This window comes from Acomys russatus, chromosome 26, assembly GCF_903995435.1.
Source record: "Acomys russatus chromosome 26, mAcoRus1.1, whole genome shotgun sequence".
In the NCBI taxonomy this organism is placed as follows: domain Eukaryota; kingdom Metazoa; phylum Chordata; class Mammalia; order Rodentia; family Muridae; genus Acomys; species Acomys russatus.
The window spans coordinates 12,002,217-12,029,918 of record NC_067162.1 but is presented as its reverse complement, the minus strand read 5'-3'; the positions used below and the strand labels follow the sequence as shown (position 1 = coordinate 12,029,918).

At 38.6% G+C, this 27,702-nt stretch overlaps 1 protein-coding gene across 2 annotated transcripts in view; it reads left to right on the top strand.

Annotated features, from left to right (window-relative positions):
• The window catches only part of Neto2 (neuropilin and tolloid like 2), a 53,665-nt gene extending 29,297 nt beyond the window's left edge, over nt 1–24,368 (top strand). The window contains exons 5-9 of one of the 2 annotated variants that reach the window (XM_051168904.1): nt 2,360–2,383; nt 2,487–2,614; nt 12,268–12,496; nt 22,614–22,727; nt 23,752–24,368. In XM_051168904.1, the coding sequence (XP_051024861.1) occupies nt 2,360–2,383; nt 2,487–2,614; nt 12,268–12,496; nt 22,614–22,727; nt 23,752–24,332 (1,076 nt within the window). In that variant the 3' untranslated portion in view covers nt 24,333–24,368. Of the gene's footprint in view, nt 1–2,359; nt 2,405–2,486; nt 2,615–12,267; nt 12,497–22,613; nt 22,728–23,751 lie in introns of both variants that reach the window. The other variant, XM_051168903.1, reaches the window with a different exon arrangement.
• The last annotated feature ends 3,334 nt before the right edge of the window (nt 24,369–27,702 follow it).

Genomic DNA, 27,702 nt, shown 5'->3' with positions numbered 1-27,702 from the left:
ACCAGTCATTTGTATCACAATAAGTCATCTGTTTAATTGGTCAGGTATTTAATGTTCATTGTCCATATTAACTGAAGTAATTGATTATTTTAATGTTATAAAATGCTATTGCAAAATTTTATGTATGAGTCACATCTTTACAAATTTAGAGGGGTTTTTTATATGTATACAGTGCTCTGCCTGCATGAATGCCTGCAGGCCAGAAGAGGGCATCAGAGCACATTATAGATGGTTGTGAGCCACCATGTGGTTGCTGGGAATTGAACTCAGGACCTCTGGAAGAGCAGTCAGTGCGCTTAACCACTGAGCCATCTCTTCAGCCCCCAAATTTAGAGTTCTTGAAACAAAAAAATAGACAATAAAAACATGTTTTTCAGAAAGCCATTTAAAAATGAAAAACTGTGTGTGCTGGCTATACCTGTGACCCTGTGACCCGGCAGTGAGAAGCAGAGACCAAGTGGATCGTAGAGGCTCTGACCCATTGGCCCAGCCAAAAGAGACTCTTAAAGTTCAATAAGAGATCCTGTTTCTAATTTTTAAAAAAAAGAACGAAAGAAAAAATGGAGCATCGTAGAAGAAGATCCCCAAATAGACCTCTGACCTACATACATACACAAAATTAAGAAAAACATTTAAATATCTTTTAAATGATCAACCAAATTTAGGGCAGGAAAAATGGCTCACAGGGTAGAAGCATTTGCACATAGGCCAGGCAACCTGAATTTAATGCCCAGCTTCCCACCAGGTGGCAGGAGAGAACTGGCTTGTGCAACTTGTCCTCTGACCTCCACACACACACCTAATTAATTAACTTAAAATCAGCCAATTTCATGTGTAAATACACTCACTTTGAGCAACAGTAGCTTAGGAATTAAGTGCTTTTCCTATACAGTAGCTAATCCAGGACTATATTAAGTTTTCTAGACTGTGTCATTTCTTTTTTACTGTTGCACAGGAATTCCATAACAATAACAGTTTAGAATGTTGCTATCTCTAAATTAAGAAAACCAATTCATATCAATAAAGGTGTGGGGGCTAGAGAGATGGCTCAGAGGCTAAGAGCACTGGCTGCTTTTCCCAAGGTCCTGAGTTCAATTCCCAGCAACCACATGGTGGCTCACAGCCATCTATAATGAGATCTGGTGTCCTCTTCTGGTGTGCAGGTGTTACATGTGAACACAACATTGTATACGTAATAAATAAATAAAACTTTAAATAAACGTGTGATACATAATGGGCTAAAACACAACTTTTTCTGCTGTTATTTAAAGGCATTTTCCAGTTACACATTACATTGAGTGTATGTGCACGTCAGTAGCAAAGTGGGTCTCTTAAAAGTTCAAGGCCAGTCTGATCTACATAGTGAGCTCCAAAACAGATAGAGCTATGATTAAAGATCCTATGGGGGGGGGGGGAGAGGAATGGGAGGATACAAGGGATGGGATAAACATTGAGATGTAACAAGAATAAATTAATAAAAAAAACAAAAACAAAAAAAAAAGATCCTATCTAAAAATAACAAATTAATAAAAATAATAATAAAGGTAACTTTTTAAAGAAAAAAGAAATATTAAATTTGATTAATTTTCCAAACAACTCATAGCTTTTCTCTAGTGCAGTTTATAATTCTTTGATTTTTTTTTTTTTTCAAAAGAGCTGGTGTCCACTAGTTGACTCTTTAAACAAACTTAAAAAGAACAGCCACTGAATTGTATTTGAAATTAAACTAATGGCTTACTTCTCCATGGTTAAGTATCTTCAATTAAAGACAGTATTAATAAGAATTGAGTGTCCTCTTACTTGGTATAAGCCATGTATATGAAATAGGTTTACCAGATTATGTATACAGTCTTATATTTGTGGTTTATATTTTAACTGAAAAATGATTGTTGAGGCATCTGAATAATATTTTAAAAATTGGGCTGTGATTAAATATGAACTATTTATAAGTGAGTAGCGCTGGGTATGTTTATATTATTTTGAAAATATCACCACTACCCATTGAAGCAGACATTTTAGAAAACAGTTAATATAGATCAACACAAAGGAAATATGTTCCTTTTAAGGCTAAGTAGTATTCCACTGTAATATATAAATATCCATATCCATGTGTTAGTGGACTAGCTACTATATTCGACAGCTAATGTTTTCAACAGCATAAAACATTCATGTTGAAATAAAAAAATACAAATTCTCATTACATTTTGATCCCATAATTATTCTGTTTAATGACTAATGGTAAGCAGTATCTACCGATGAAGGTGCCTCTTAGGTTGCTATGTAATAAAGCTTTAACTAGAACTTTACATTAGGTCTGGAAAGCTCGGTACCAATGACTTTCTTCTCTTTTCTGTTACAGATCCAGACTTTACTTACCTTGGAGGTATTTTAAATCCCATTCCAGGTTTAGTATATTACCTCTTTCTTCCTGTGACATTTTTTATTAAGTTTTATTTTTCTTTGAATATCTCTCTTTTCCCCCCTAGATTGCCAATTTGAGCTCTCAGGAGCTGATGGAATAGTACGTTCTAGCCAGGTAGAACAAGAAGAAAAAACAAAGCCTGGCCAAGCAGTTGATTGCATATGGACAATTAAAGCTACCCCAAAAGCTAAGGTACTGTTTGTGATATATTGACTTACTTCAGAGAAGCACCTAAGAAGACGTGATTTCTATAGTGTACTGTTTAATTCCTGTAAATGTTTGATACTTTAAGTTTTTCATTTCATTTACTCTATTGGGCACCTACTGAGACCATAATTTTTTTGTAGTTAAATAAACAGAGATAGAAATAATTGAAAATATTTACATGTGTTAAAGTTCTTTTTTAATTTTTAAGTGTGTACACACATGAAGGCAAACATGTGGAAGTCAGAGGACAACTTCATGGAGTTGGTTTTCTCCTCCCACCTTTCATGGGTTTCAGGGGTTAAATTCAGGTCAGTGGGACTGCACAGCAACGTTTTACTTGCTGAGCCATTTTACCAACCCCATATTAAGATTATTAATCTTGAAAGATTATGGTTTTTAAAAATCTATGGAGTCAGCCTGGTGGAGTAGCGTACTCCTATAATCCCAGCACTCGGGGAGGCAGAGGCAGGTGGATCTCTGAGTTCAAAGCCAGCCTTGTCTACAGAGTAAGTTCAGAAAAGCCAAGGCTACAGAGAAAAATCCTGTCTTGGGGAAGGGGGTGAGGGGTGATTCTATAGCTTCCTAACTGGTGAATACAAGTATCGCTCAAACACTTGTTGGGTTTGGTTTTGTGTTGCTGTCGTTTTTATTCTTTGGTCTTCTTTGTTACTGTTTTGGGGTTTTGTTGTTGTTGTTCTGTTTAAGTGCTTTAGGGACCTGGGAAGGTGGCTTGGTGAGTAGACTGCTTGCTGTGCAAGCCTGAGAACCTGCGTTCAGACACCAGCACCCACAGAAAAGCATGGCTGTAGCAACTGCACAAAGGGGGAGGGAAGGTGGGCGGGGCTGAAGGCTCGCTGCTCAGCCAGTCCAGCTGAAATGGGGAGTTGAAGGTTCAGTGAGAAACCCTTTCAGAAACTAACCAGGTAGAGAAGAAGATGCTCCATGTCCGTGTCTGGTCTACACACACACACACACAGAGTGTCTTCAGAAGATGCCCCTTTTTCTGATGAGGAACATTAGGCGAAAAGAAGTTAGTGTGTCTTAAAAGAATTGGTCATATCAATGTGAAATATAAGCATTGAATCTCACTTCTGTATGAGCACTCTGCTGCCCTCTGCTGATCATGTGACACTGTTATGCAAAACAGTATGCAAAAAAGCAGGTGACATTAAATAACTCTTGAGATTGACTGATGACTTTTGCTTTTTAATTTATAATTCTAGGAATATCGACAGTTAAAATCAGACTTAATTTATATTTATGTATACATAGAAAAAGGGAAAGAAGGAAAGAGGAGCTGGAAGAACATATCATGGTTTGAGGACCAACCTGGGCTACATAACTGAGGCCCTGGCCCTCACACCCCCCCAAAAATGAAAATGAGATTTATATTTGTGAAAAACAATAAATAACTTGAAAACACTGTTTTAAAACTTGCAGGTATTCCTCAAAAAGCAAATATAAGTTCAAAATAGATCCAGTGGTTCTGATGAAGACAGACAGCTGTAGTAAAATAAAATAAAATTGATATTATAAATGCCTCTGGAGGTTTCAGTTACCCGTTACTGCTCGAGTGGACATACAGAAGTTTGTTTTTAACTGACTCTGAAAAAACAATAAAGCAAGGGATCATGTGACCGTCATGAGGCCCCTTATACAACCAGAACCCTTACCGGAGGGTGACTAACATGGGAGAGTAAACAAGAAACATGTTATAGGAGTTTGTTCTCTGGTGAGGTGAAGTGAGATCTCTCCTATAATTTCATACCTAGAAAATTACCTTTGGTCAATCCACAAATCAGAACTCAAAAACATTAACAAGAGCTGAGTCCTGAACTCACAACAGCTTTAAGCACTTGTCAAAAATTAATCAAAAATAGCCAAACATACTACAGAACTTGCATCCTTAAAAAAGTCCCCTCTGATCCCACATTAGGTAACCCCTGTGCTCATAGCCCATCTTGAGCTAAGAGCAGACAAAACAAAAAGGAAGTTTAATCTCCTAGATTTTAGATTTCCAAGAACTATATCCTACAAGAATGATCAGAAAGATGAGAAAGAAAGATGACCAGCACTACTTGTATAAAACTTCAATAATAAAAGGAATTGTTATTCAAAGAGCTGAGAAGATTTATTAACAGGTGTGTATAGCAATGTTTTAAGATTTTTTTTTTTTAATGGGTGAGATGCCAAGCGTGGTGGTGTATGCCTTTAATGCCAGCACTTGGAGGCAGCTGGATTACTGTGAGTTTGAGGCCAACCTGGTCTACAAAGTGAGTCCAGAACAGCCTAGGCTAACACAGAGAGACCCTGTCTCAAAAAAAAAAATTAAAAAAAGAAAAAGAAAAAGGAAAGAAATGGGTGAAATTTATAACATAGTGACTCTGAAAAAGAAAAAAATACTGTTTAAATGATATGTAGATTGAGCCCAAAGATAAGGGGGAAAAAATTAAGCAACCTGAGTTTAGAAAGATTGCCTTCAAAGGGATATTTATTCATTTTTTTATTGCATGTGTTTATTATATATGTGAAGACACATACTTTATATATAATACATGTGTGCTATGGCCCACACGAGGAGGACAGAAGACAGCATTCTAGAGTTAAATCTCTCATTTTCCCTCTTGGAACCCAGGAATCAAACTTAGGTTAGCAGGCTTCACAGTAGGCTCCTTTACCCACTGAGCCTCTTGCTGACCTGATGCTATTTACATTGAACTCAAAGACATAGGTGTCTTAAAGTAAGAAAATAATAGCTGGTAGCCTGTATTTCTATATCTGAACTGATTTAAGAATGAAGGCAAAGCGAAGGGGTTTTAGGCTAAAAATAATAAATGTACTAAGTGCTACATTAAAATGCAAATAAGTCCTGTTTATAGGTTAACTATGTTCATACCCACTCGGCTCAGTGGGTAAAAGGCTTTCTGCGTGAGCACTAGGGCGGCTGGTCAGGACTGGGTACTTTTATGAGCAAGCACTGGGACAGGCAGATCCAAGTAGCCAATCACCGTAGGTGAGTGAGCCCCAGATTTAGTGAGAGACACTGATTTGAAAAATAAAAGAAAGACAGGAAGACACACAGCATCAACCTCTGGCCTCTATATCAACACACAGGCGAACATACCTGTACACATAGGAATGTATGCATCACACACACAAATAAGTAAGGACTGCCAGCAAATACTAAAAGTCAATGGATATTGTTTATTAAAAACAAATCCAGGCTCACTAATTCACAAGAGAAACATAATTTAAAATTTTAAAGATTATAGCCTCAAAGTACACAAAACAAAATAAAAATAAAAAAATCCCATTTACAGTAATTTTCACCTCAATAATTAATAGACCAAAGATTTTTTAAAATGTATTAAGGCTCTTAATATTTAAACAACATGTGGGGTCATGATCACAACATGTAGAGAGCAAGTGGCTTTTGTTAGCATAGATTTATGAAAGTTGATATATGCATTAGGCCAGTGGCTCCCAGCCTGTGGGCCACGACTCCTCTGGAGGCTGAAAGACCCTTTCCCAGGGGCCACCTAAGACCATCTGAAAACACAGATATTTATGTCATGATTCATAACAGCAGCAACATCAAGGTTACAGAGGAGCAACAGAAATAATTGTAGAGTTGGGGTCACCACAGCAGGAGTAACTGTATTATCAGTCCCAGCGTCAGAAGGTTGAGATCCACTGCATTAGGCCAGCCTACATACAAGGTGAGATGTTTGGAAGTGGAACACTATGCTACTTAGTAATTCGTGTAGACTAGAAGAAATCAGGATGGAAGTTTGAATGCATGCAAAACTCAGCAATTAAAATACTCATAACCAAACACTGTTAGATGCATTTAAAACAATAATTTGAGACTATTTATGACTATACATACTTCCTTCAGAAAAAAAAGCATCTGATTTAATGAGCTAATAGTCATCTTGTCAAGTAAAAATTTCAAATTTAACTAAAGGATAATGTTAAAAACAAACAAAATAAAACCTGATGTCCTGATTACCCATAATTGCCAACTTGACACAACCTAGAGGGATCTGAGAGACATGTAGAGGACTTGCCTACATCCGGCTGGCCTATAGGCATGTCTGTGAAAGCAGCTCTTGATTTTTAATAGATGCAGAAGGGCCTAGCCCACTGTGCATTACCTAGGAAGGTGGTACTGGACGGTATTAAAGAAGAAAAAAAAAGATACCCAAAAGAGATTGCTCACAAGCTTCATAACAGGATCAGTAAACAACATTCCCACAAGGCCTTAGGACCTAGATCGCACACGAAAAGATCGGTGTGCTGTTGTGAGCTTGTAATCTCAGCACTGGGAAACAGAACATCCCTGAGGCTAGCCAGCCAGCCGATCCTACTCTGCAAATTCCAGAGCCCAGTGAGAAAGGCTCTTGAAAACCAAGACAGATGACAGACACTTAAGTAGTGACACCGAAGGTTGACTTTGCATCCACACTGACTCCCCCCACCATGTGGGGAGGGGTGTCTAGAGAGATGGTTCAGTCACTAACATGCTTGCTACACAAGAGTGAGAACCTGGGTGTAATTATTATTGCCCACAAAAGCTAGGTGCAGCAGTGCACTTCAGATTTCCCAGCACTGGAGAGGCAGAGGCAGATCTCAGGAGCTGACAAAATTCAATAGCAAAAATGGTCTCCGAAATAATGTGGAGAGTAATTCAGAAGACATCCACTTCTGACTTCTGGCAAGGACATGCATACATGCAATTTTTATTACCTTTTCTTATTATGCTGTCTAATAAATGTCACACCATATTCACGTATACATTTGCTTACTTATACATGTATACATTATAGGCTAGTGGCCTCAATGGAGATTTCTCAAAAGAAAATATATAAATTTAATATATAAAAATATATAAAATTAAAGCCAGAAGATAAAAATTACTCACACAGACACATTATATAAAGCAACAAGATTGGAAACTATAATCAAAACTTTCCCCTCAAAAGCCTAGGACTAGACAGCATCACCACTGAATTCTATCAGACTTTCAAGGAAAATCTCATGCCAATTCTTAGCTTGTTCCACAGAATGCAAAGTGAAGGAACACTACCACATTCATTCTAGGAAGCCAGTATTATTTTGATACAAAAACCAGGTAAAGACAACAAGAAAGCTATAAATAAATGTCTCTAAGTACAGATTCAGAACTTCTCAACAAAGTACTTGGAAACCAAATTCAAGAACACGTGACATTTTGACCAGGTGAGTGAGTTTCATCCCCAAAAGGCAAAGTTGGCTCAACAAAAGAAAATCAATAAATGGAATGGGCCATATAAACAAGACTTGATTGATCCCACAGAAGCATTCAACGAAGTTCAACATACCTTCATGATAAAAATCATGGAGATGTTGGAATAGGTGGAGTATACCTCATCAATCTTAGGTTAAATGGAGACAAATTGAGCATTTCCTCTAAAATCAAGAGTGAAACAGGGACACCCATTCTACCCTCGCATTTGGTGCTTGAAGTCTGAGCTACAGCAAGAGAAAGTTATCAAGGCAGTGAAAACAGGAAACGAAGTCAAATGACTCCTGTTGGCAAAGAACACGACTCTAGACTTAACATTTCCTAAAGAACTAGATTTAAATGGAGCGGTGGTGGAGCACACCTGTAATCCCAGCACCCAGGGAGGTAGCAGCAGGTGGATCTCTGCAAGTTCAAGGCCAGCCTGATCTACAAAGCAAGTCCAGGATAGCCAGTGCTGCACAGAGGAAGCCTGTCTGGAAAAAAACAAACAAACTAGATTTATAAGTACCGTAAAGTTGGAGCATATAAAATAAATACTTTTAAACAGTAGCTTTTATATATGCCAACAAAGAACTTAGGAAAATATACAGTTCCAAAAACAAAAATTATGTAACCAGGAATACACCTAACTAAAGAAGAGGAAAACCTACAATGAAAACTTCCAAGATAGTGAGAAGGAAATCAAAAAAGACAAGACAGTGGGATGCCTCTTCATGCTCCAGGGTTGGCAGAATCAATATTGTGAAATGGCTACACTAGCAAAATGAGTCATTAACAGAGTTAGAGCAATACCACCAAAATTCCAATGGCGTATTTCATAGATACAGAAAAAATAATCCAAGAATCTACATGGAACCACAGAAGACCTCAAATAAATGCAGCATGAGGTACTGCAATACCAAGCCTCAAATTATACTGTACAGCTATAGTGATAAAAATAGCCTTGTACTAATAGCGACAGGTCAATCAGTAAAGCAGAATTGAGGACCAGGGACTAAACTAACAAAGCTCTGCCCACCTAATTCTTGACAAAGGAAGCAGAAACACTGAAGGGAAAAAAAATAGTGTATTCGATAAATGATAGTGGCAAAAGTGGACATCCACCTGCCAAAGAATGAAATTAAATTTATTATCATCCACGTAAAAAAAAAAAAAAAAAACAGAAAATGGACCAAAAACCTTAATTTAAAATCTGAAGTACTGAGACAATTAGAAGAAACCGTGGGGAGCCTTCCTTAAGACCTGCATCTGCCGCGGGGCCATCCCAAGAAGCGCTTCACTCACACAGGAAGCAGCCCCTAGTGTCAACAGGTGGGTCTACATGAAAGGAAACCATCAGAGCAGACAGCATGCAGAATGGGAGAGAATTTTTTTTACCTCAGATAGCTAATATGCAAAAAAGAACTGCTGAAATTAAATACTAAGTAAATAAAACTCAGCAAAATGGGTGAAGTGAACAGAATAGGCAGTTTTCAAATAAATACAAATGGATAATAACTATTTTTTTTTTTTAATGTTCAGGCTCCCTAGTCATCAGGTAATTGCAACTTAAAACTGCTTTTAAGATGCCACCTGTCCCCAGTTAGGATAGATACCATCAATAAATTTAACAAATGTTGGAGAGCATGTGGATAAAGGGGAACTCTATCATGGTTCTTAGGAGTCCAAGTTAATACAACCAGTTTGGAGCAGGGGAACTAAAAATAGAACTACCATCTGACCCAGTTATTTTACTCCTGGACCTATACCCAAAGAACTTTGTGCCTACTAAAGAGATATTTGCATCCCCATGTTTACTGCTGCTCTCCTCACTATAGCAAAGAAATAGAACAAACCCAGTTGCCCAGCAACAGATGAAGGATAATGAAAATATGCTACATATAGTGGAGCATTCAGCCTAAAATACAAATAAAATCACAAATTTTGAAGGAAAACGGATAGACTTAGAACATACAACCTTAATCATTATTACCCAGTCTCCAAAAAGTCCTCATGACCTCCCTTATTTGCAGATCCTAGCTTATAATGTACACATGTATATAAGTAAAAACATGTTATAAAAAAAAAGAAAAATGCTTACTGCTGATTTTATTTATATAGTATACTTTATATAAATCCTTTTAATGCTGTCATAGGGTGTAATACAATTTCAGTACAAAATAAGTTCTTAAATGGGCAGTGTCCATGTGTGATTCTATGAGGGGCTATTACTGAGAAGCCTAGAATTTAAATTATGTTTTTCTTTGAATATTCCTTCCTGTAAAGTGTAGTTCTTTATAAGATATTTGAATTATAGCATAAAGGTTGTTGGGCATATGTTTAATAATAATTTTGAAATCACTGAAAATACCTGGAAATACTGATTTATTGTCCCTGAATCTCAAAGAGCAACATTCCAGGGATTTGCTCTTTTCACTATATGTTTTAATTTTAAATTGTGTCATTATTGACGAATACCATACATTTGAGTTTTTAATAGAAAAAGAAGCATACAAATAACCAATAGATTTGAAAAACAGCTAAGCATCACTGTTAGTCACAAAAACACAAATCAAAATTTGACCAATTAGAATGGCTGTTAGCTAAAATTCAGTAGCAAATACTGAGGAGGCTGAAGAAAGGGAAACTCCTATACCTTGTTTATGGAAATTTACCTCAGTTGTAACCACTCTGGTAAACACTGTAGAACAAGCTCAGAACACTAGAAATAGCACTGCCGTGTGATTTAGCTCCTTCCTTACCAGATATCCAAAAGGAAAACAAACCAGTGTTCAAATAGATCCTCACACCTCTTCCTCCTCCTTCCTCCTTCCTCCTCCCTCCTCCTTTTTTTCTTCTTTCCTCTTCCTTCTCCTTTTTTCCCTTCTCCTCCTCCTTTGGGGAGAGAGAAGTCACAGGCTTGGGAGGCCTATACCTGGGAGGACTGGAAAGTAAGTATGATCCAGGCGCATGATGTGAAATTCCCAAATAATTAATAAAATATTACATAATTTAAAAGTTCTTATTGTATCTTGACTTTTCACTTGGAGCAAGTACCATGTGGCTGCCCCTTGCATTTCTGAAGTGCCAGCACCATTGCTCTCACAGTTAGCAAGCACTGTTTTGTATAATAAAGAGCTTGAGCAAGTGCTGGGATACAATGACAGCTGGTAACTGAGAAGAGAACTGAGTGAGTGACAAGGGATCAATATATAAACTGCTGACATGCACGCCACAGAGGGGTGACTCATTCCCAGGCATGCTGTAGGGGCCTGTGTGAAGAGTCACACAATACTCAGAATGGCATATGATTTAAAGCTGATGAATTATTTCTTTTCACCCATTATTTTAAGATTATAAGAAGAAATTGTGGCTATTAAAACTTTGAAATTTTGAATGCACATAATGGACTGTGGTTTGGGCCATTCTTAATCTATTCTTTATGTCTTGGGTAACTTGTAACAATTATAGTCAGGGGCTTTCCTACTATATATACATGAGGGACTGAGTGACTAAACAGACGAAAAAGAAGAAAGATAAGACAAACCAACCAGATTTAACAGTTACACATATAATTATCTATTTCTCCCTCCACTTCTGCCAATTACTACATTTTCCTAATGGTTCAATACTTTAATTATAATAAATGTGCCTATGATGAGTTAAGAACAAAAAAGGGTGGGATACAGCTTTGCTGTCAAGGTACTTGTCTTCTGTGCACGCAGGTGAGTGACAGAAGAAGGATCTGAACTCCAAGGTCAGCTTTGACCAGAGTTCAAAGTCAGCCTAGGCCACATAAAATGCTGCCTTGAACATAGGTAAGTTTAGAATGTACAGAAAACTGAAAGCACCAACTAATAACATTGACTGTTAGACCAATAAAATTGTGAGCTATTATTCTTCTATTTACTTTATCTGTTAATACCATAGAATTATCATCATAATGAGATTATATTATATAAGAATATAAACACCTCAGCTGGGCGGTGGTGGTGCACGCCTTTAATCCCAGCACTGGGGAGGCAGAGTCAGGCAGATCGCTGTGAGTGCAAGGCCAGCCTGGTCTACAAAGCAAGTCCAGGGCAGCCAAGGATGCACAGAGAAACCCTGTCTTAAAAAAAAAAAAAAAAAAAAAAAAAAAAAAAAACCTCTTTGTAAACAAAATATAAGCTCTAAACTTTTTAATGTTCAGTTCCATGATGATTAAAACCGGAAAATGAGAGTATTGCTCTTAGATCTACTATTGAGCCATCCTCCTTCCATCATGCTGTTTTTGAATCAGCAGTTACAATGCAGTGTAACATAGTGACTGTGACTCTTCACATAGAAATATCTCCAGTATCGTTTTTAAAACTCTGTTTTGGTGTTGCAGATCTATTTGAGGTTCTTGGATTACCAAATGGAGCACTCCAACGAATGCAAGAGGAACTTCGTGGCGGTCTACGATGGAAGCAGTGCTATTGAGAACCTGAAGGCCAAGTTCTGCAGCACCGTGGCCAATGATGTAATGCTGAGGACAGGCGTGGGCGTGGTCCGGATGTGGGCGGACGAAGGCAGTCGGCTGAGCAGGTTTAGGATGCTCTTCACTTCCTTTGTGGAACGTAAGTAAACAACATAACTCTGTTACGTAGTTTCCACCCATTCACACCATGCTTACTGAATACCTACTTCCCTGAGAGAAAGAATTTATTTTATATCATCATCTTGTAAACTGTCACAATGCACTTTTTAACCTAATAGGAACGGTTTTTCCCCACCGGCTCACCCCAAACCCTACGCTAAGTCAGTGAGTTATTACAAGAGTGAAGATGGTCAGGGCAGAATCTGGGAGTCGGATCAGAGCGCTTGATAGAAAGACAAATACTGATCTGTAACATAACATAAAATCCTAATTTATGCTTTTAAATATATAGCAAAGCATGTTTATTTAAAAAGCATAAACATTAATTTTATTACAAACCAGTGAATTATCCAGATGAATTGTTTCTAACTTTTTTTTTTTTTTTTGTCTGTGCATGTGAGTGCTTTTAGCATGTTGAATATTTTGGTTTAGTTAACTTTTATTCTTAAATAGTTTTGAATCTGCAGAGATTTACAAAAATAGTAAAAAAAAAAAAAATTACACTTGTATTCAGACTTATTTTTAGTATATTTAAAAATAAGCTGGTGGGGCTGGAAAAATGGCTCAAGAGGTCCTGAGTTCAATTCCCAACCACATGGTGGCTCACAACCATCTGTAATGTGATCTGGTGCCCTCTTCTGGCCTGTGGGCAGAGCAATGTATACATAATAATAAATAAATCTTTTTTTTTTTTTTAAGGCTGAAAACTAGCATTGATATACCATTAGCCAGTCTGTAGACCTTCACATATCACTAATTTTGCCATTAGTGGCTTTTCTATTTTACTTCAGGGTGTTTGTTTGGGTTTTTTGTTTTGTGTGTGTGTGTGTGTGTGTGTGTGTGTGTGTGTGTGTGTGTGTGTATGTGTTGACTTTTCTAGTTTCCCACGTTGGTTTCAGTTACCAAGTACCCTTGCTCTTCTCTGACAGCTACCCAGTCTTAACATGTCATGATCTGGACGCATAGAATGTACTAGTTAGTGTTTAATAAACTGTCCTCCAATTTGAGTTTATGTGATGTTTCCAAATGATTCGCTAAGAGCAAGCATTTCATCTAGAATGCTAATGTGCTTTCTCGGTGCATCATGGCAATGAAGTGTGGACATGAAATGCTGCTTGTCTTATTAATGCTGATTGGCTACTGCATTAACTCTGCCATTTTCCTGATGTTATGCCAGTTTTCCCCAATTACAGAATTACTTTTTTTTTTTTTTTTTCTTTACTGGACTTTTGGAAACTGAGAAAATATCTTTGCATAACTAATTTTAACATCCATTGAAACTGTCTATAACTTGCAGTAGTTATTTGTTCAGTGTTTACCTAACGATAACTTTGAATTTTCATCATTCCTTGTGCATAGTCTAATTAGAATTTTGCTGTGATTGGAAACTGGTGTAGGCTTTCCTTTAATTATATATTCAGTTATTGTGTGCACTGTTCCTAGGAAGACATGGACAAATGTCTATTCATTCCAAACAAAAATCAGTGATAGACAAAGTCAGGACGCTACCGAAGCCCGGCTTTGTGACACGGTGAGCTTACTGTGGTTACAAGAGCAGGCGTGAGTCGAAGACAGCTGGATCAGCAGGGCCACTCCGCCATGGGGGACAGCTCACAGAAGCTGGGAGCCTGGGGCACGCTGCACAACTTGGAAGCAGTTCAATTGGTTGGAAAGTGTCACTTTTAAGCAACTCAGGTGGCCTGAGAGCCTCTCAAGCAGTCCTTACTGTTTACATAACCTTGGGGAGGGAGGGACCTAGTGTCTGTTCAGTTTCAAGGACTTCCTCAAGTCTTTGAGTTGTTTACTTTCTGAGCTTTAAGAGCTTCCCTGCAGGATAGAGGTTTTATCCCAGAAGAAATTGATACACAGCGATTGTATATACATCAGTGAGTTTATGTTTATTCTATTATTATATAGTAAAACACTACTATTATTATTCTAAAATCGTGGGATTTTTGTTGTATAAAGTCCCAGCTTTAACACCATGAGTGTCTGAGCTCCTTCAGTGTCCAGCACTTAGTGACATTACCTGGTGAAACAGGCCCACTGTAATTAACCACATTTCTAGGAACTCACTTCCTTTCCTTACTATGAAAAGCCGATCAAGTTTTCCAAACTATATTGATTTCTTCAACCCCAGTATACACATAATTTCAAAACTGCTTGCCTGTGAGCAATGTCCTAACAAAGTATTTCATTTGTGTATAGCTATTTTTAACAAATAATAATAAAACATACATCAGACTTATCCTCAGCTGTTTTTACATGGTTGTATAAATTAATAGCACTTAATGTTCATCTTATACAGCTGTCACCAGTGTCAGTCACTGTCCTGCTCCTGTACAGAGACATCGTGACCAAGGCAACTCTAAATAAAAGAAGGCATTTAATTGAAGGCTAGCCTACAATTTCAGAGAGTTAGTTCATTACAATCATGGTGGGGGCATGACAGCACACATGGTGCTAGAGCAGTAGCTGAGAGAGCTACATCCTGGTCCACAGGCTGGGAGACCAGGCCTGGCCCAATCCAGAGACACATCCTTCAACACGGCCACACCTCCTAATCCTCCTCAAAGAGTGCCACTCTCTGATAACAAAATATTGAAATATGCAAGCCTAAGGGAGTTATTCTGATTCAAACGACCACACCATTATCCATGTCCAGAGACATCTCCTAATCCTGGTAAGCGCCTTTGCTGTTTCTGTTAATAATAGTTAACTCACATAAGTGTAATCGTGCAGTGCTTGCCCTTATATTTCTGGTCTACTTTACTTAGTTTAATATTTTAAAGTTTTACCATATATCAGAATTTTGTTCTTTTTAAGACTTAATAATAGTCCATAATAATGTGGTTTACCTCCTTGTTGCCTCCTTATGATGAATACCAGGCAGAAACAACCTAAGAAGGAACAACATTTGTTGTTTGTACTTTTGGCTATTATGAACAGTGGTGCTGCCGATACTAGGGTTGCAGTACCACAGTTCCTGCTTTCAATTTTTGCTGGCTCATATGGTAAATACATATTTAAATTTCTGAGGCACCAACACACTTTTCCACAGTAGCTATACCATTCTGTACCACCAACAGTGAGTTCCAGTTTCTCCACAGCCTAGCAATACTTAAGTAATTTTTTAATTTTTATTTTTTACTAATAACTTCTCACTGTCTACAAAGTGGAATCACATCGGAGGTTTGATTTGTGGACATTTTTTCATGGGCGCTTTAGTATAGGCTTTCTCAGAAAAGATGCTTGTTCAAGCCTTATCACTCATTTTTTAATTGGGTGTTACCAAATTGTAAGAATTATATGTTTTGTATCAATCTTTTGTCAGATGAATACTTTTCACATTTTGTGTGTTATCTCAGTATTTTGACATGGTTGTAGGGTTTGTTTTTGTCGTTTTGAGAAGACCTCACTGTTCAGCCCTGGTTTGCCTGAAACTCACCACGTAGACCAGGCTGACGTCTTAACTCAAGAGCTCTGAGAACTGCCCTTCTTCTGCCTTGAGAATGCTGGGACGCGCGCTCTTTATCTAATGCTGGGATTGAGGCAGGCACCACCACACCCAGCAATATAAATTAGTTTTTAATTTAAATGAAGCAGTTTGTCTGTTTTTTTCTTTTGATACCTGTGTTCTCATTGTGATACCTAGGAAAATCATTAACAAAAAGTCAATGTCATCAAGTTTTTTTCATACATTTCTGCTAAGAGTTATTAGCTCTTATACTGAGGTCTTTGATACATCTGAAAATAATTCTTGTATTTATACAAGGTAAAGATCCAGTTTATTCATTTTCAAGTAGATAGCCAGTTTTACCAGAGCTTTTTGCTGAAAAGATCGTGCCAGCACTCTTATCCAGTCAGTTGGCTTTTATGAGAGCACGTGCTTCTGGCATTCTGTTCTGGTCTGCTTTTAGGCACTTTCAGCTGTTTTGATTTGTAGTGTTGTGTAGTGAGATATAAAATCGGAAAGTGTAGGTCTTCCAACTCTTTTTCAAGGTAACTAACTATTCTAACTTCCTTCAAATTTTATGAAGTTTGGAATAGATTTTCTTTTTAAAATTTTAGCAAAATACTGTTGGAATTCTGATAGGGTCACTCAAAATTTGTGAATCAATTCAAGTAATACCTAAATACAATTTCTAATCAACAAACAGAATGTCTTTCATAAATATAGACTGTCGTTTTAATATCTATTTTAATAATATCTTATCATTTTCAGTTTCTAAGTGTTTGGTTACCCTTATGAAGTTTACTTATAATTTATTTTAGTGCATATTTATTATGGTAAAAATAAATTCTATTCATTATACTAGTTACTTTTCTGCTGCTGTGATAAAACACCATAATCAAGACAATTTGTAGAAAAAAGAGTTCATTTGCTCTATGGTTCCAGAGAGTGAGAGTCTATAATGGCGTCCCTGATTTCATGGGACGGTCCAACAGAAAGCCCTTACAGACAGTGGAGAGCAAGCCACAGCCTGACGCAGACAGCTGTTGACGCTTGATTTCTTCCCCTGCTTCCTTCAGATTTGTAAGCATTTGCTACTGAGAAGCAAGAGGTCAGCCTTGCTCAGATCATTTTTTCATTTCCAATGAGAATAATAGTCTGTCATTTCATTAATATCAGTGGCAGGCTGATTCTTCTAAGAAAGTGCTTTTGCTGGCCAGGGGATCCCCTTACAGTGGTGTTTTGTTTTGTTTTGTTTTGTTTTGTTTTGTTTTGTTGGTTTTTCAAGACAGGGTTTCTTTGTGTAGCCTTGGCCATTCTGGACTCACTTTGTAGACCAGGCTGGCCTCGAACTCACAGCAGTCCGCCTGCCTCTGCCTCCTGAGTGCTGGGATTAAAGGCGTGCGCCACCATGCCCGGCCCTTGTTTTGGTTTTTGGCTTTTGGTGTTTTTTTTTTTGTTTTTTTTGTTTTGTTTTGTTTTTTTTTTTTTTTTTTTTTTTTTGGCTAGGTCTTATGTATTCCAGCCTGGCCTGTAGCTGAAAATGACCTTGAACTCCTGATCCTACAGGCTTGAGCCACACCCAGTTTACTCAGTGCTAAGGACAGAAACCAAGTCTTAAATAGCTGTGCTTATGCAGTGAGAAGCCATAAAGCTTAGCAGATTTGCAATTATAAATAACTCGGTAAATATGTTCAAAGGCAGTGATGGCACTTGAGAGGCACATGAAGACAGATGTCTGAGTTTGAGGCCAGCCTGGTCTGCAAAAAGTTCCAGGGCACGAGGGCTACACACACAAAAAAAAAAACCTGTCTCAGGGAAAGTGTGTGTGTGTGTGTGTGTGTGTGTGTGTGATATCAAAGTATATTATATGCACATATGAAAGTATCACAAACATTTATATAATTAATATATACTAATTTAAAAATATGCAACTCACATTTTTATACAAAGCAGTCTGGTTACTTTAAATAGTATACAGAACAGCTGTAAGAACATCTGTAGTAATGGGCTGGCAGGCCGGCTCAGCAGGCGCCTACTTTCAAATCTGATGACCTGAATTTGATGCCCAGGATCCACATAGAAATGAGAGAACCAGCTCCTGCAAGTTGTTCTGTGATGTCACACCTGTGCTGTGACACAAATACCCACATCCATGAATTAAAATGTAATTTAAAAAACTGAAGACTCTACAATAAAAGCTAAAAAAAAAAAAAAAAAAGTGTTCAATAGATAGGAAACAAGACGCACTTTACAATACCTTTGAAGTTAGAAAGAGCCATAAAGTATGGTCACATGATGTTGTGAAGTAAATCAGAATACTCAGGAGCCATAATGATCCTTACAGCTTCATTCAACTTGTCTTTTAAAAGTGACTTATCTCCTCTGGAGCTCTAGTTGTGAACTATATAAAATAGGCTGTAGAATTAGAATCTAATTTCTATCATGTATAATATAGTTTGTGAAAATTGTTGTTTATTTATATTTAAAGTACATTCATTTTCATTGATAATCTTATAATATCCATGACAGAATGAAATTGTGTGCACTAGCAAATTTTACAAAGTAAATAAAATGCTGCTGTGCATCGTCATTGAAAAGCTCTCAACTAATGCTTTGAGGCCATCGAGCATTTTTAAAGTCATGGGATCTAGGGATGGCGTAGAGACTCAGTTCACAAGAGAGCGTGTACGCTTGTCTCAGATGAAGAAGGCTCTGAGTTCAATTCCCAGCACAAAAAAAAATGAACGAATGAGCGAATAATCATGAAATCTTGCTTAAGTAATCTTTTAAGTGATAGTGTTTTTACAAGTTAACAGTGTAATAAGTCACTTACTAGTTATGTACGTTTTTTACACTTGTATTAAAGACAAAAGGATCCACATTATTGTGGCTGCTGATCTCATTGCTCTATCAGCTCTTAGAACCAGGGATTCTGGGATGCTTTGCATACCATCCCATCCTTTGTATTTTCTTGAGGCTGGGTCTCAGTAGCACTCATTACACAGTGCAGACTGACTCAATTTGCTGTACTCACACTGCCTCCCAGGTGATGGGATTACAGGTGTCTCTGCAATTCCCGGCAAGTTTTATGTTTGTTTCTTGAAATTCACTGTAGCTCATGATAATTTATAACCATGAGTTAATTACCCACGGCACAGGAACGTTAGTGAACGATGCCTTATAGAGGAGTCAGCCTTCATAGCAGGAAGCTTTGGATAGCTTCCACTGGACTACATTTCCAGGTTTTGTTTAGGGTTTTGAGATCCTAATAAAAATGTTTCCCCAGCTCAAACTGGGAGTCAGCAGGGGCAAAAACTCAAGGTGTGCCCAGCGAGCAATAAGATGCCAGTGCCAGGTATGCTGCTGTGCAGGAAAAGACCATGGCTAGGCATTCCAAACCACCCACACTACACTCCTTAGAGGAAAACATATTATACCCTGGATATATTCTAATGAGGTTTATTTTATACTTATTAAGAAGACAGTGATTGGGGAGAAAACTCATTCATTTAAACTTAAATTCTAAAGACCCAATTGTAGGCAAGCCAGAAATAGTAGCAGCAAACTTATCAGAATAGGGACAAAAGATTAATTCCTGGGCTGGAGAGATGGCTCAGAGGTTAAGAGCACTGACTGCTTTTCCAAAGGTCATGAGTTCAATTCCCAGCAACCACATGTTGGCTCACAACCATCTATAATGAGATCTGTATACATAATAAATAAATAAATCTTTAAAAAAAAAGATTAATTCCCTTATCCACTCACTGCAGTTTATTAAGGGATTGAGAGATCATTTGTTGCAATCTCATTGTCGGCCAGGCAGTTCATTGCCCTGGGCAACCAGTCCACTGCTAACTACTTACTAACTCATTCATTCATTTAAAAATTTTTTACCTTGAAAAGAAAACTTTTTAGGTTTTGGTTTGGTTTGGGCTTAGGTTTTGGTTATTCAAGACAGGGTTTCTCTAGGTAGCCCTGCTGTCCTGGAACTCCCTGTGTAGGCTGGCCTCAAATTCAGAGATCCACCTGCCTCTGCCTCCCAAGTGCTGAGATTAAGGACATGTACCACCAAAGCATGGTTGATAAGAAACTTGTGTGTGTGTGTGTGTGTGTGTGTGTGTGTGTGTGTGTGTGTGTGAGAGAGAGAGAGAGAGAGAGAGAGAGAGAGAGAGAGAGAGAGAGAGAGAGAGAGAGATCACAGTATTTAATACTTGCTTGAAAAATTTACTTTTTAAAAATAAAATGTCATCTTAGTCGGGAGTGATGGCACATGTCTTTAATCCCAGCACTCGGGATACAGAGGCAGGTGGGTCTCTATGAGTTCAAGGCCAGCCTGGTCTACAGAGTGGGTCCAGGACAGGCAGGGCTACATAGAGAAACCCTGTATGGAAAAAAAAAAGTCATCTTAGGTGGGAGTATATTTTATATAGCTAAATATTTACAACTTTAAAAGTTAGAACAGTTAAATTTGGCAGTCTTTATTATACCTCTGTAGTCTTGGGGATTTTTAGTTTGGTTTGGTTTGGGGTTTTTTGTTTTTGTTGTTTTACAGACAAGGTTTCTCTGTGTAGCCCTGGCTGTCCTGGACTCCCATTGTAGACCAGGCTGGCTTTGAACTCACAGAGATGCACCTGCCCTGCTCCCCGAGTGCTGGGATTACAGGTGTGCACCACCAAGCCTGGCTTTACAGTCTTGTTTAATGGTTGAAAATATTAAGATGCCTCTCTCCTTGGCTTCGTGTGTGTGTGTGTGTGTGTGTGTACACTCTGGATCACATGATACTATTATGCTGTTTGTCTGCAGTGTGGTGTTTTATCTTAGCAGAAGCAAGCACACTGCATCATGATCCAGCATAATAAATGTTCTGTGCATGGGAAATAGAGACATGGAACATTGCAGAGCACACTGGGCAGATGAAACACTTGGAAGAATTATGGGCATTTTTCATAGATGAGAAAACATTAAAGATAAGGGCTCATACCCATCATCCCAACTTGGCAGGTTCACACAGGACGACTGCAAGTTAGAGGTCAGCCTGGTCATTCACACTGGGGTGTGTGTGTGTGTGTGTGTGTGTGTGTGTGTGTGTGTGTGTGTGTGTGTGTGTGTGTGTGTGTACACACTCCTGTGAAAAGCACAGTGGGTGTGGAGGATGAGTGTGTGTGCCACAGCATGTGTTTGGAGGGCAGAGGACACTTGTGAAACTGGTTCTCTTCTTCCACCTTTATGTGGTTCCCAGGGGTTGAAGCCAGAGCCCCCAGGTTTGTACCAAGCCTGAACCATCTCACCCATCCCTCCATAAGCATTTTTATCATTCCAAACTGCTGAAACTCCTCCCTTAAGTACCACTTCCCTGTTTTCTGCCCCCAGTACCTGATAAGCACAGTTCTAATTCTGATTTCTGCATCTGCTCAGGTACCTCATATAAATGAAATCGTATGTATCTGTCATACAATACAATGCAATCTGTCTAATTGTGGGAACTGAAATAGCTGCCTTGTTTTGTTTAGCATTATGTTATCAGTTCTCAGCCATGTGTGCAGCAATTTCTTTTCTTGTCTTAATATTTGTCATTTTTTTAGCCATTGATGGACATAGTGGCAGCTTCCGCCTGTTGACTAATGTGGTTAACGCTGCCCTCCACTAGTATTCAAGCACACTTTGCACACCTACATATCCTTGGGACATGTAGCTGGCAGTAGCATTTCTCGATCATGAGGTAATTCTGTGTCCAGCTTTTTGAGAAGAGACCAGTTCTTCGCAACATCTTACAGCTTATTTTCCCACCTGAAACACATAGAAGGTTCTAGTGTCTGCATGTGCTCTGCATTAGTTACTTTTCTCATCGCTGTGATAGTGCCTGACAAAAGCAACTTAAGGAGACATATATAGGTTTACTTGCCTCATTGTTAAAGGAGACGATCATCACAGAAGGAAATGTCTATGGTCGAGAAGCAGAGCCTGGGCACTAATGCTAGGGCTATACTCACCCTCTTTTCATTCAGTATGAAATATAATTGGCTAGGAATATTCACTATGGGCTCCAGCCAGTGACATCTCAGTTAAACCTTCTAAGAGCACCTCACAACACGCCGAGAGGTCTATCTCCTAGGTAATGCTAAGTCTCATCAGCTCAGAATTGACCCTGATAACATTGTCTGTTAAAGTTTTGAAAACATTGACTCACCTGTGTAGGAACTGTGTAGGAAGTATGAGGGACATACTATGCTCTTATTGTCATAACATTGAAAATAACTTTTTGGTGCCCAGCATCCAGTAAGTTGTGTGAGCCAACATTATAAAATGTTGGCCTTTGTCTAACTGGGTGTATGCAGTATGTTCATGCAAAGGGTTTGGGTTTTGTCTTTTTGGTTGGTTAGTTAGTTTTTTGAGACAGGAGAAAGGTTTTTAAAGTAAGAAATTATTCTTACAAAGTCAAGTTCTTTCTTTATTTATTTAGAGACAGGGTCTCTCTACATATCTCTGGCTGTTCTGTCACTTGCTCTGTAGACCAAGCTGGGCCTCCCAAGTGCCAGGATTAAAGATGTTTACCACCACACCCAGCTAAAGTGAAATTTTTAAGTACAAAATAAATGAACAGCATTGCTCTTAGCAACATTAGTTTTCTTTTTCCCTACAGCTCCCTGTACAAGCAGCACTTTTTTTTGCCATAGCAACATGTGCATCAACAACTCTTTAGTCTGTAATGGTGTTCAAAACTGTGCGTACCCTTGGGATGAGAATCACTGCAAAGGTAAGTCTGAGGCAAAGGCCAGCCTTTCTGCGAGGAGATGGCCTAAAATTTCCTTTTCTACAGGTGTGCTTAGCATAGTTCCTTTAACAGAGCTAGACACATAGTGACATTCTTAAAGGAGTATTGACTTCTGGGGTGTTATAAAAGCAGTATTCAGCAAAAGCATTTGTTTGTAGTGTATGTTTTCAAGTTATTCAGAAGTGTGTCTCTGAATATGCCCTGTTTTATGTTATTGCTGAACCTTGTATTGTAAATATATTTTATGGCATTAGCAGATAGTTTAGAGGATAGCCTTGCAAATAGAAGGACTAATAAGACCAGCTATAGGTGATTGCAGTGATATAAAAGCAATGCATTATAGAATGCTTTTTCTTTCTTTTTTCTCTACATCAAGTTACTTCTACTTCTGACATAGACTTTGAAAGGTAAATATGATAATAATAAGTGTTAGATACCTCTACCTTGGTTGTCACATGAGTTGGAGAAATAAAATTTAGCTGTCTTTGATCTTCCTAAGAGTTGAATAAATAAGTGCCTTATTGTGGGAAGCTGATGTAAGTTGAGGGCCACATTAACTATCTGACATACAAGTATCTATCATTCCAAAACGGTAGGCCATGGTGCTGTACCTGGATTGTTAGTCTGATCCCACAGATAAGAATCAACACAGCAGTTTGTTGAATCTGCCCTACAGCAGAAACCTAAACTTGATAGATCAAGAGTGTCTGTTTTTGACACTTTCTATATTAATGTACTTTGCAAATTATAGGCACTTGTGAACCTTTTGAGTAAAAGAACCAAGTACTTTAGTTTTTCTGTGCCTCGGCTAGCTATATCACATGCAGTTTGTTACTACTACCATGATTTCCGAGTCAAGTATTTCTATTTGTTTAAAGAACAATTTTTCAGTTGCATTATCTCTGATATATTTGACACAAAGTTTATGTTTTACCTAAAAATGCCTAGTTAATCTATGCTGGAACTCCTATTAATGAGTTGTGAAAACCTCATTTCTTTCTTACAGAAAAGAAAAAAGCTGGACTATTTGAACAGATCACTAAAACTCATGGAACAATTATTGGCATTACATCAGGGATTGTCTTGGTTCTTCTCATTATTTCTATTTTAGTACAAGTGAAACAGCCCCGGAAAAAGGTTATGGCTTGCAAAACCACATTTAATAAAACTGGGTTCCAGGAAGTCTTCGATCCTCCTCATTATGAACTATTTTCACTAAGAGAGAAAGAGATTTCTGCAGACCTGGCAGATCTGTCAGAAGAACTTGACAACTACCAGAAGATGCGACGCTCCTCCACGGCCTCCCGCTGCATTCACGACCACCACTGTGGATCTCAAGCGTCCAGTGTCAAACAAAGCAGGACCAACCTCAGTTCCATGGAACTTCCCTTCCGAAATGACTTTGCACAACCACAGCCGATGAAAACATTTAATAGCACCTTCAAAAAGAGCAGCTACACTTTCAAACAAGCGCATGAGTGCCCCGAGCAGGCGCTGGAGGACAGAGTGATGGAGGAGATTCCCTGTGAAATTTACGTCCGAGGGCGAGAAGACTCTGCGCAAGCTTCCATATCCATCGACTTTTAATTGCCAGCTAAAGGCGTTAATTACTAAGTGTGTGTGTCGCCGATGCCAACACCCGTTCTGTCCCAGCACCGCACCTGCTCTGCGGAACTAGAAAGCCCTTCATACTTCATCGTCCTGCTGATGGTTCTATTGTCTCAGGCACCCAAGGAACTTAATGCAGTCAGTGGGGAAAGTCATCATCTGTTGCTCGCTATTTTATCTACAAACCACCACCAGCTCAAGGGCAGTCGAGGAGTGAGTGGCCACGGTGAGCCAGGCTCAGCACCTGGCGCTGTTAACATCAGGGTATTGTTCCTGTTCTCACAGCCCCTCAAGTTGATCTCACAGTAAATTTAAAAGTCAGATTTTTGTTTATATTCCTTTGTCTTTTTCTTTCTTTCTTTTTTCCTGATAGGTTTTATTTAGCCATAGTTTACCATTTCAGTTTCCTGCATAAGGGGATAATGTGTCACTTAATTCAGCATTGGCATATGTTTGCTCTTAAGTGTGTATATGGCGGTACTGTACTGAGTACCAGTGTGCTACGCAGTCATCGCCTTTCTTTTTGACTCATTGCTGCAGTGTTGTCTTAACAACTGCATCATTTGCCCTGTTTTCTGTGGCAGGTGGCAGGTGACATGATTTATCCACTTCAAGGCACGCTCCATCTTGGTTGTACCAGGAAGGTAATAATCCTGGCATATATTATAACCAATTACACATGAGTGGAATTTGAGAAAGATTAAAAACTTGCAGCAACCTCAGAAGTGTCCCTGGTTGGGTCTCATTCAGTGAGAGACGTTCACCCAGCAGTCAGGGTCCTAGGAGTCACTCATGATCAGGCCTTTAATTATGGCTCCATGCAGGGCTTCTCCTCAGATCTTGGTCCCTGTCATCTTTCAAAAAAAAAAAAAAAACTCTTTGTTCTCTTGATATTGGTTTGTCTTTGGCACATGGTAGCCATGGCTGGTGGAAACTTAAAGAACTCTGAAGCACAGTGTGAGCTTTTACATAGCTTCTGCTTGGAACTGCATTTTTCTAGCCACCGTCATCAAAAATAGCAACTTCAACTTTTTTTTAAACTGCACTTTTGACCTTATGTTTTGTAAAGTATATAAAACAATAATTTATAAACATGATATCAAAACTCATTGTGGTTTTTTTAGACTTTTGATATTATTTGATACTGTATAAACTTTATTAGATCAAGACTTAAGACACCCAGGACAGATTTCTTTCAGTTTCACAGTAGTGACTTTGGGTAGAAGTACACTGTGACAGAACTGTGCTGTAATTGATTTTAAGAACCTTGGCCATGGTGATGTAGGCATAAGTTTTTCTTTCTTTTGCTGCTGTGTTTAGTTGGTGGTAAGTTTTTCACTGTGTAGTATTTATTGTTCTAAATTGCAACAGAAATCTTACATTAAAGTATACATTATTACATGATCCTTTGGTTAGGTATTTATAGCAGGAACTCTTTGAATAAGATGTGGCTGGGGAAAAAAATCCATATATTTAATGATAACCCATATAGATAATATATTTTCTGTATTGAACTAAATTCTCAATGAAAAGTTCAGGTTTCAGTACATTTTATTAATTCTTTTTTCTTTTTTCTTTCTCTTTTTGGTTTTTCAAGACAGGGTTTCTCTGTGTGTAGCCCTGGCTGTCCTGGACTCACTTTGTAGACCAGGCTGGCCTTGAACTCACAAGGATCCGCCTGCCTCTGCCTCCAGGATTAAAGGCGCGCGCCACCACACCAGCTTATTAATTCTTCTAAGTACTACATAAATATGATCTCTCAGATTGCTAAAAACTGTGACTTTTAGTGTGATGTATTTTCTGCCCAAAGTGTGCTCTCTGTATGACATTTTTATTTTTAAAAAATTATATCCAGAATATGGGAAAACCTACACTTGGCATAAGCATTATTTAATTTTTTTAAATCAGTAGACTTTCTTGCTTTGTAAAATAGAACTTGGAAAAGGAATTTCAAAACATAGTAGTCACTGAACTATCCAGAGGAAGATTAGAAAACTATGTTCTTTCAGAAACTATTAAATAAGCATTTTATTAGGTGGCTTAGGCCAGGCCACATTCCAAAAGCATAGCAAACACTTAAATTGACAGCTGTGACACCATGACGAAAGAAAAATTAACATACTTTCTGTATAAATTAGATTATTGAGCTTATAGTATGCTTTCATGCATCATTGTCACTGTAGCTGTATTTTTATTTTTAACACTATACCCTATTTTAAAGAAACTTGAAGAGGCTTACAAAACAGGTTTTGTAGAAAACCCTGGACGTTACACACGTGCAGATCTGCATGACGTCTTGCAGCGCAGCAAGGGGGGCTTGGGTGATGATTTTTTTCCTTAAGTCTAACAGCAGATAGGGAAGTTGTTCCTTATCACAGTAGAAAACACTTATATTCAGAGGCTAAAGTGAAGGCCATAAATTTAGTAATGGCAGACATGAAATGTAGCCATCTTAGGTGAGCTATTACACCCTACAGAGTTAAACATGCCTTCTGGCGAAAAATGTGAAGTGGGGGGGGGGGGGGGGGGGGCCGGTTTGTGAAAATCTCCAGCACAAGAAAGGCTGAGCACCCGCGATGACACCACGCATTGCTGGCTTCCATCCCGAGCCCAACACAGGCTGTCAGCTCCCCGGTGGAATTTCAACATGGCCGTCACTGAACTAACTATCCAAAGAAAGATTAGAGCACTGTGTTCTTTCAGTTACTATTAATTAGGTAAGCATTTTATTAGGTGACTTAGGCCAGGCCACGTTCCAGCGGCGTAGTAACTGCACAACAGTAGGTTGCACAGACCACAACCTACACATCCCACCATCTCAAAGACAAAGGGATTAAGTGTTACTCCTTTTGCAGAGGAGGGATATTCAGTGTAAATATTTAATAAAAAACCAAAGCATACTCACATTTCACATCACAATTCTATCAGGCCCCTTGAGCGCTGACTTAGGAGAGCCTTTGTCACTACCCTAGTTGTGATTTGTATAATTGCTAAGCGTTAAGGAACCTCCGACACTACCTAATGAGGCCCGTTTCATGTCAGCTGCTGAGAGAAGACGAGAGAAAAGCCTGGCTGTGGTTCCAGCAGTAATTAGCAGCCAGGGACTACACTTTGTTGCACAGTGGTGTCTGCTCTATGTCCACGGTTCTGTATTACACATACTAAACGAACTACGCCTGAGTTGCAGTGACTGTGGACAGAAGGAACTTCAGCTATTCTTAAAGACCCAAAAGAGCTGATCTAGTCTGGTTTCGTTAGCGAGAGGACTAAGCCCTGAAGGTGTAGGGGCTCCGAGTCTCCAGACTCCCAGCCAGGGTTCTGTCCTGGCTTCTTGTCCTTGCCCTGCTTA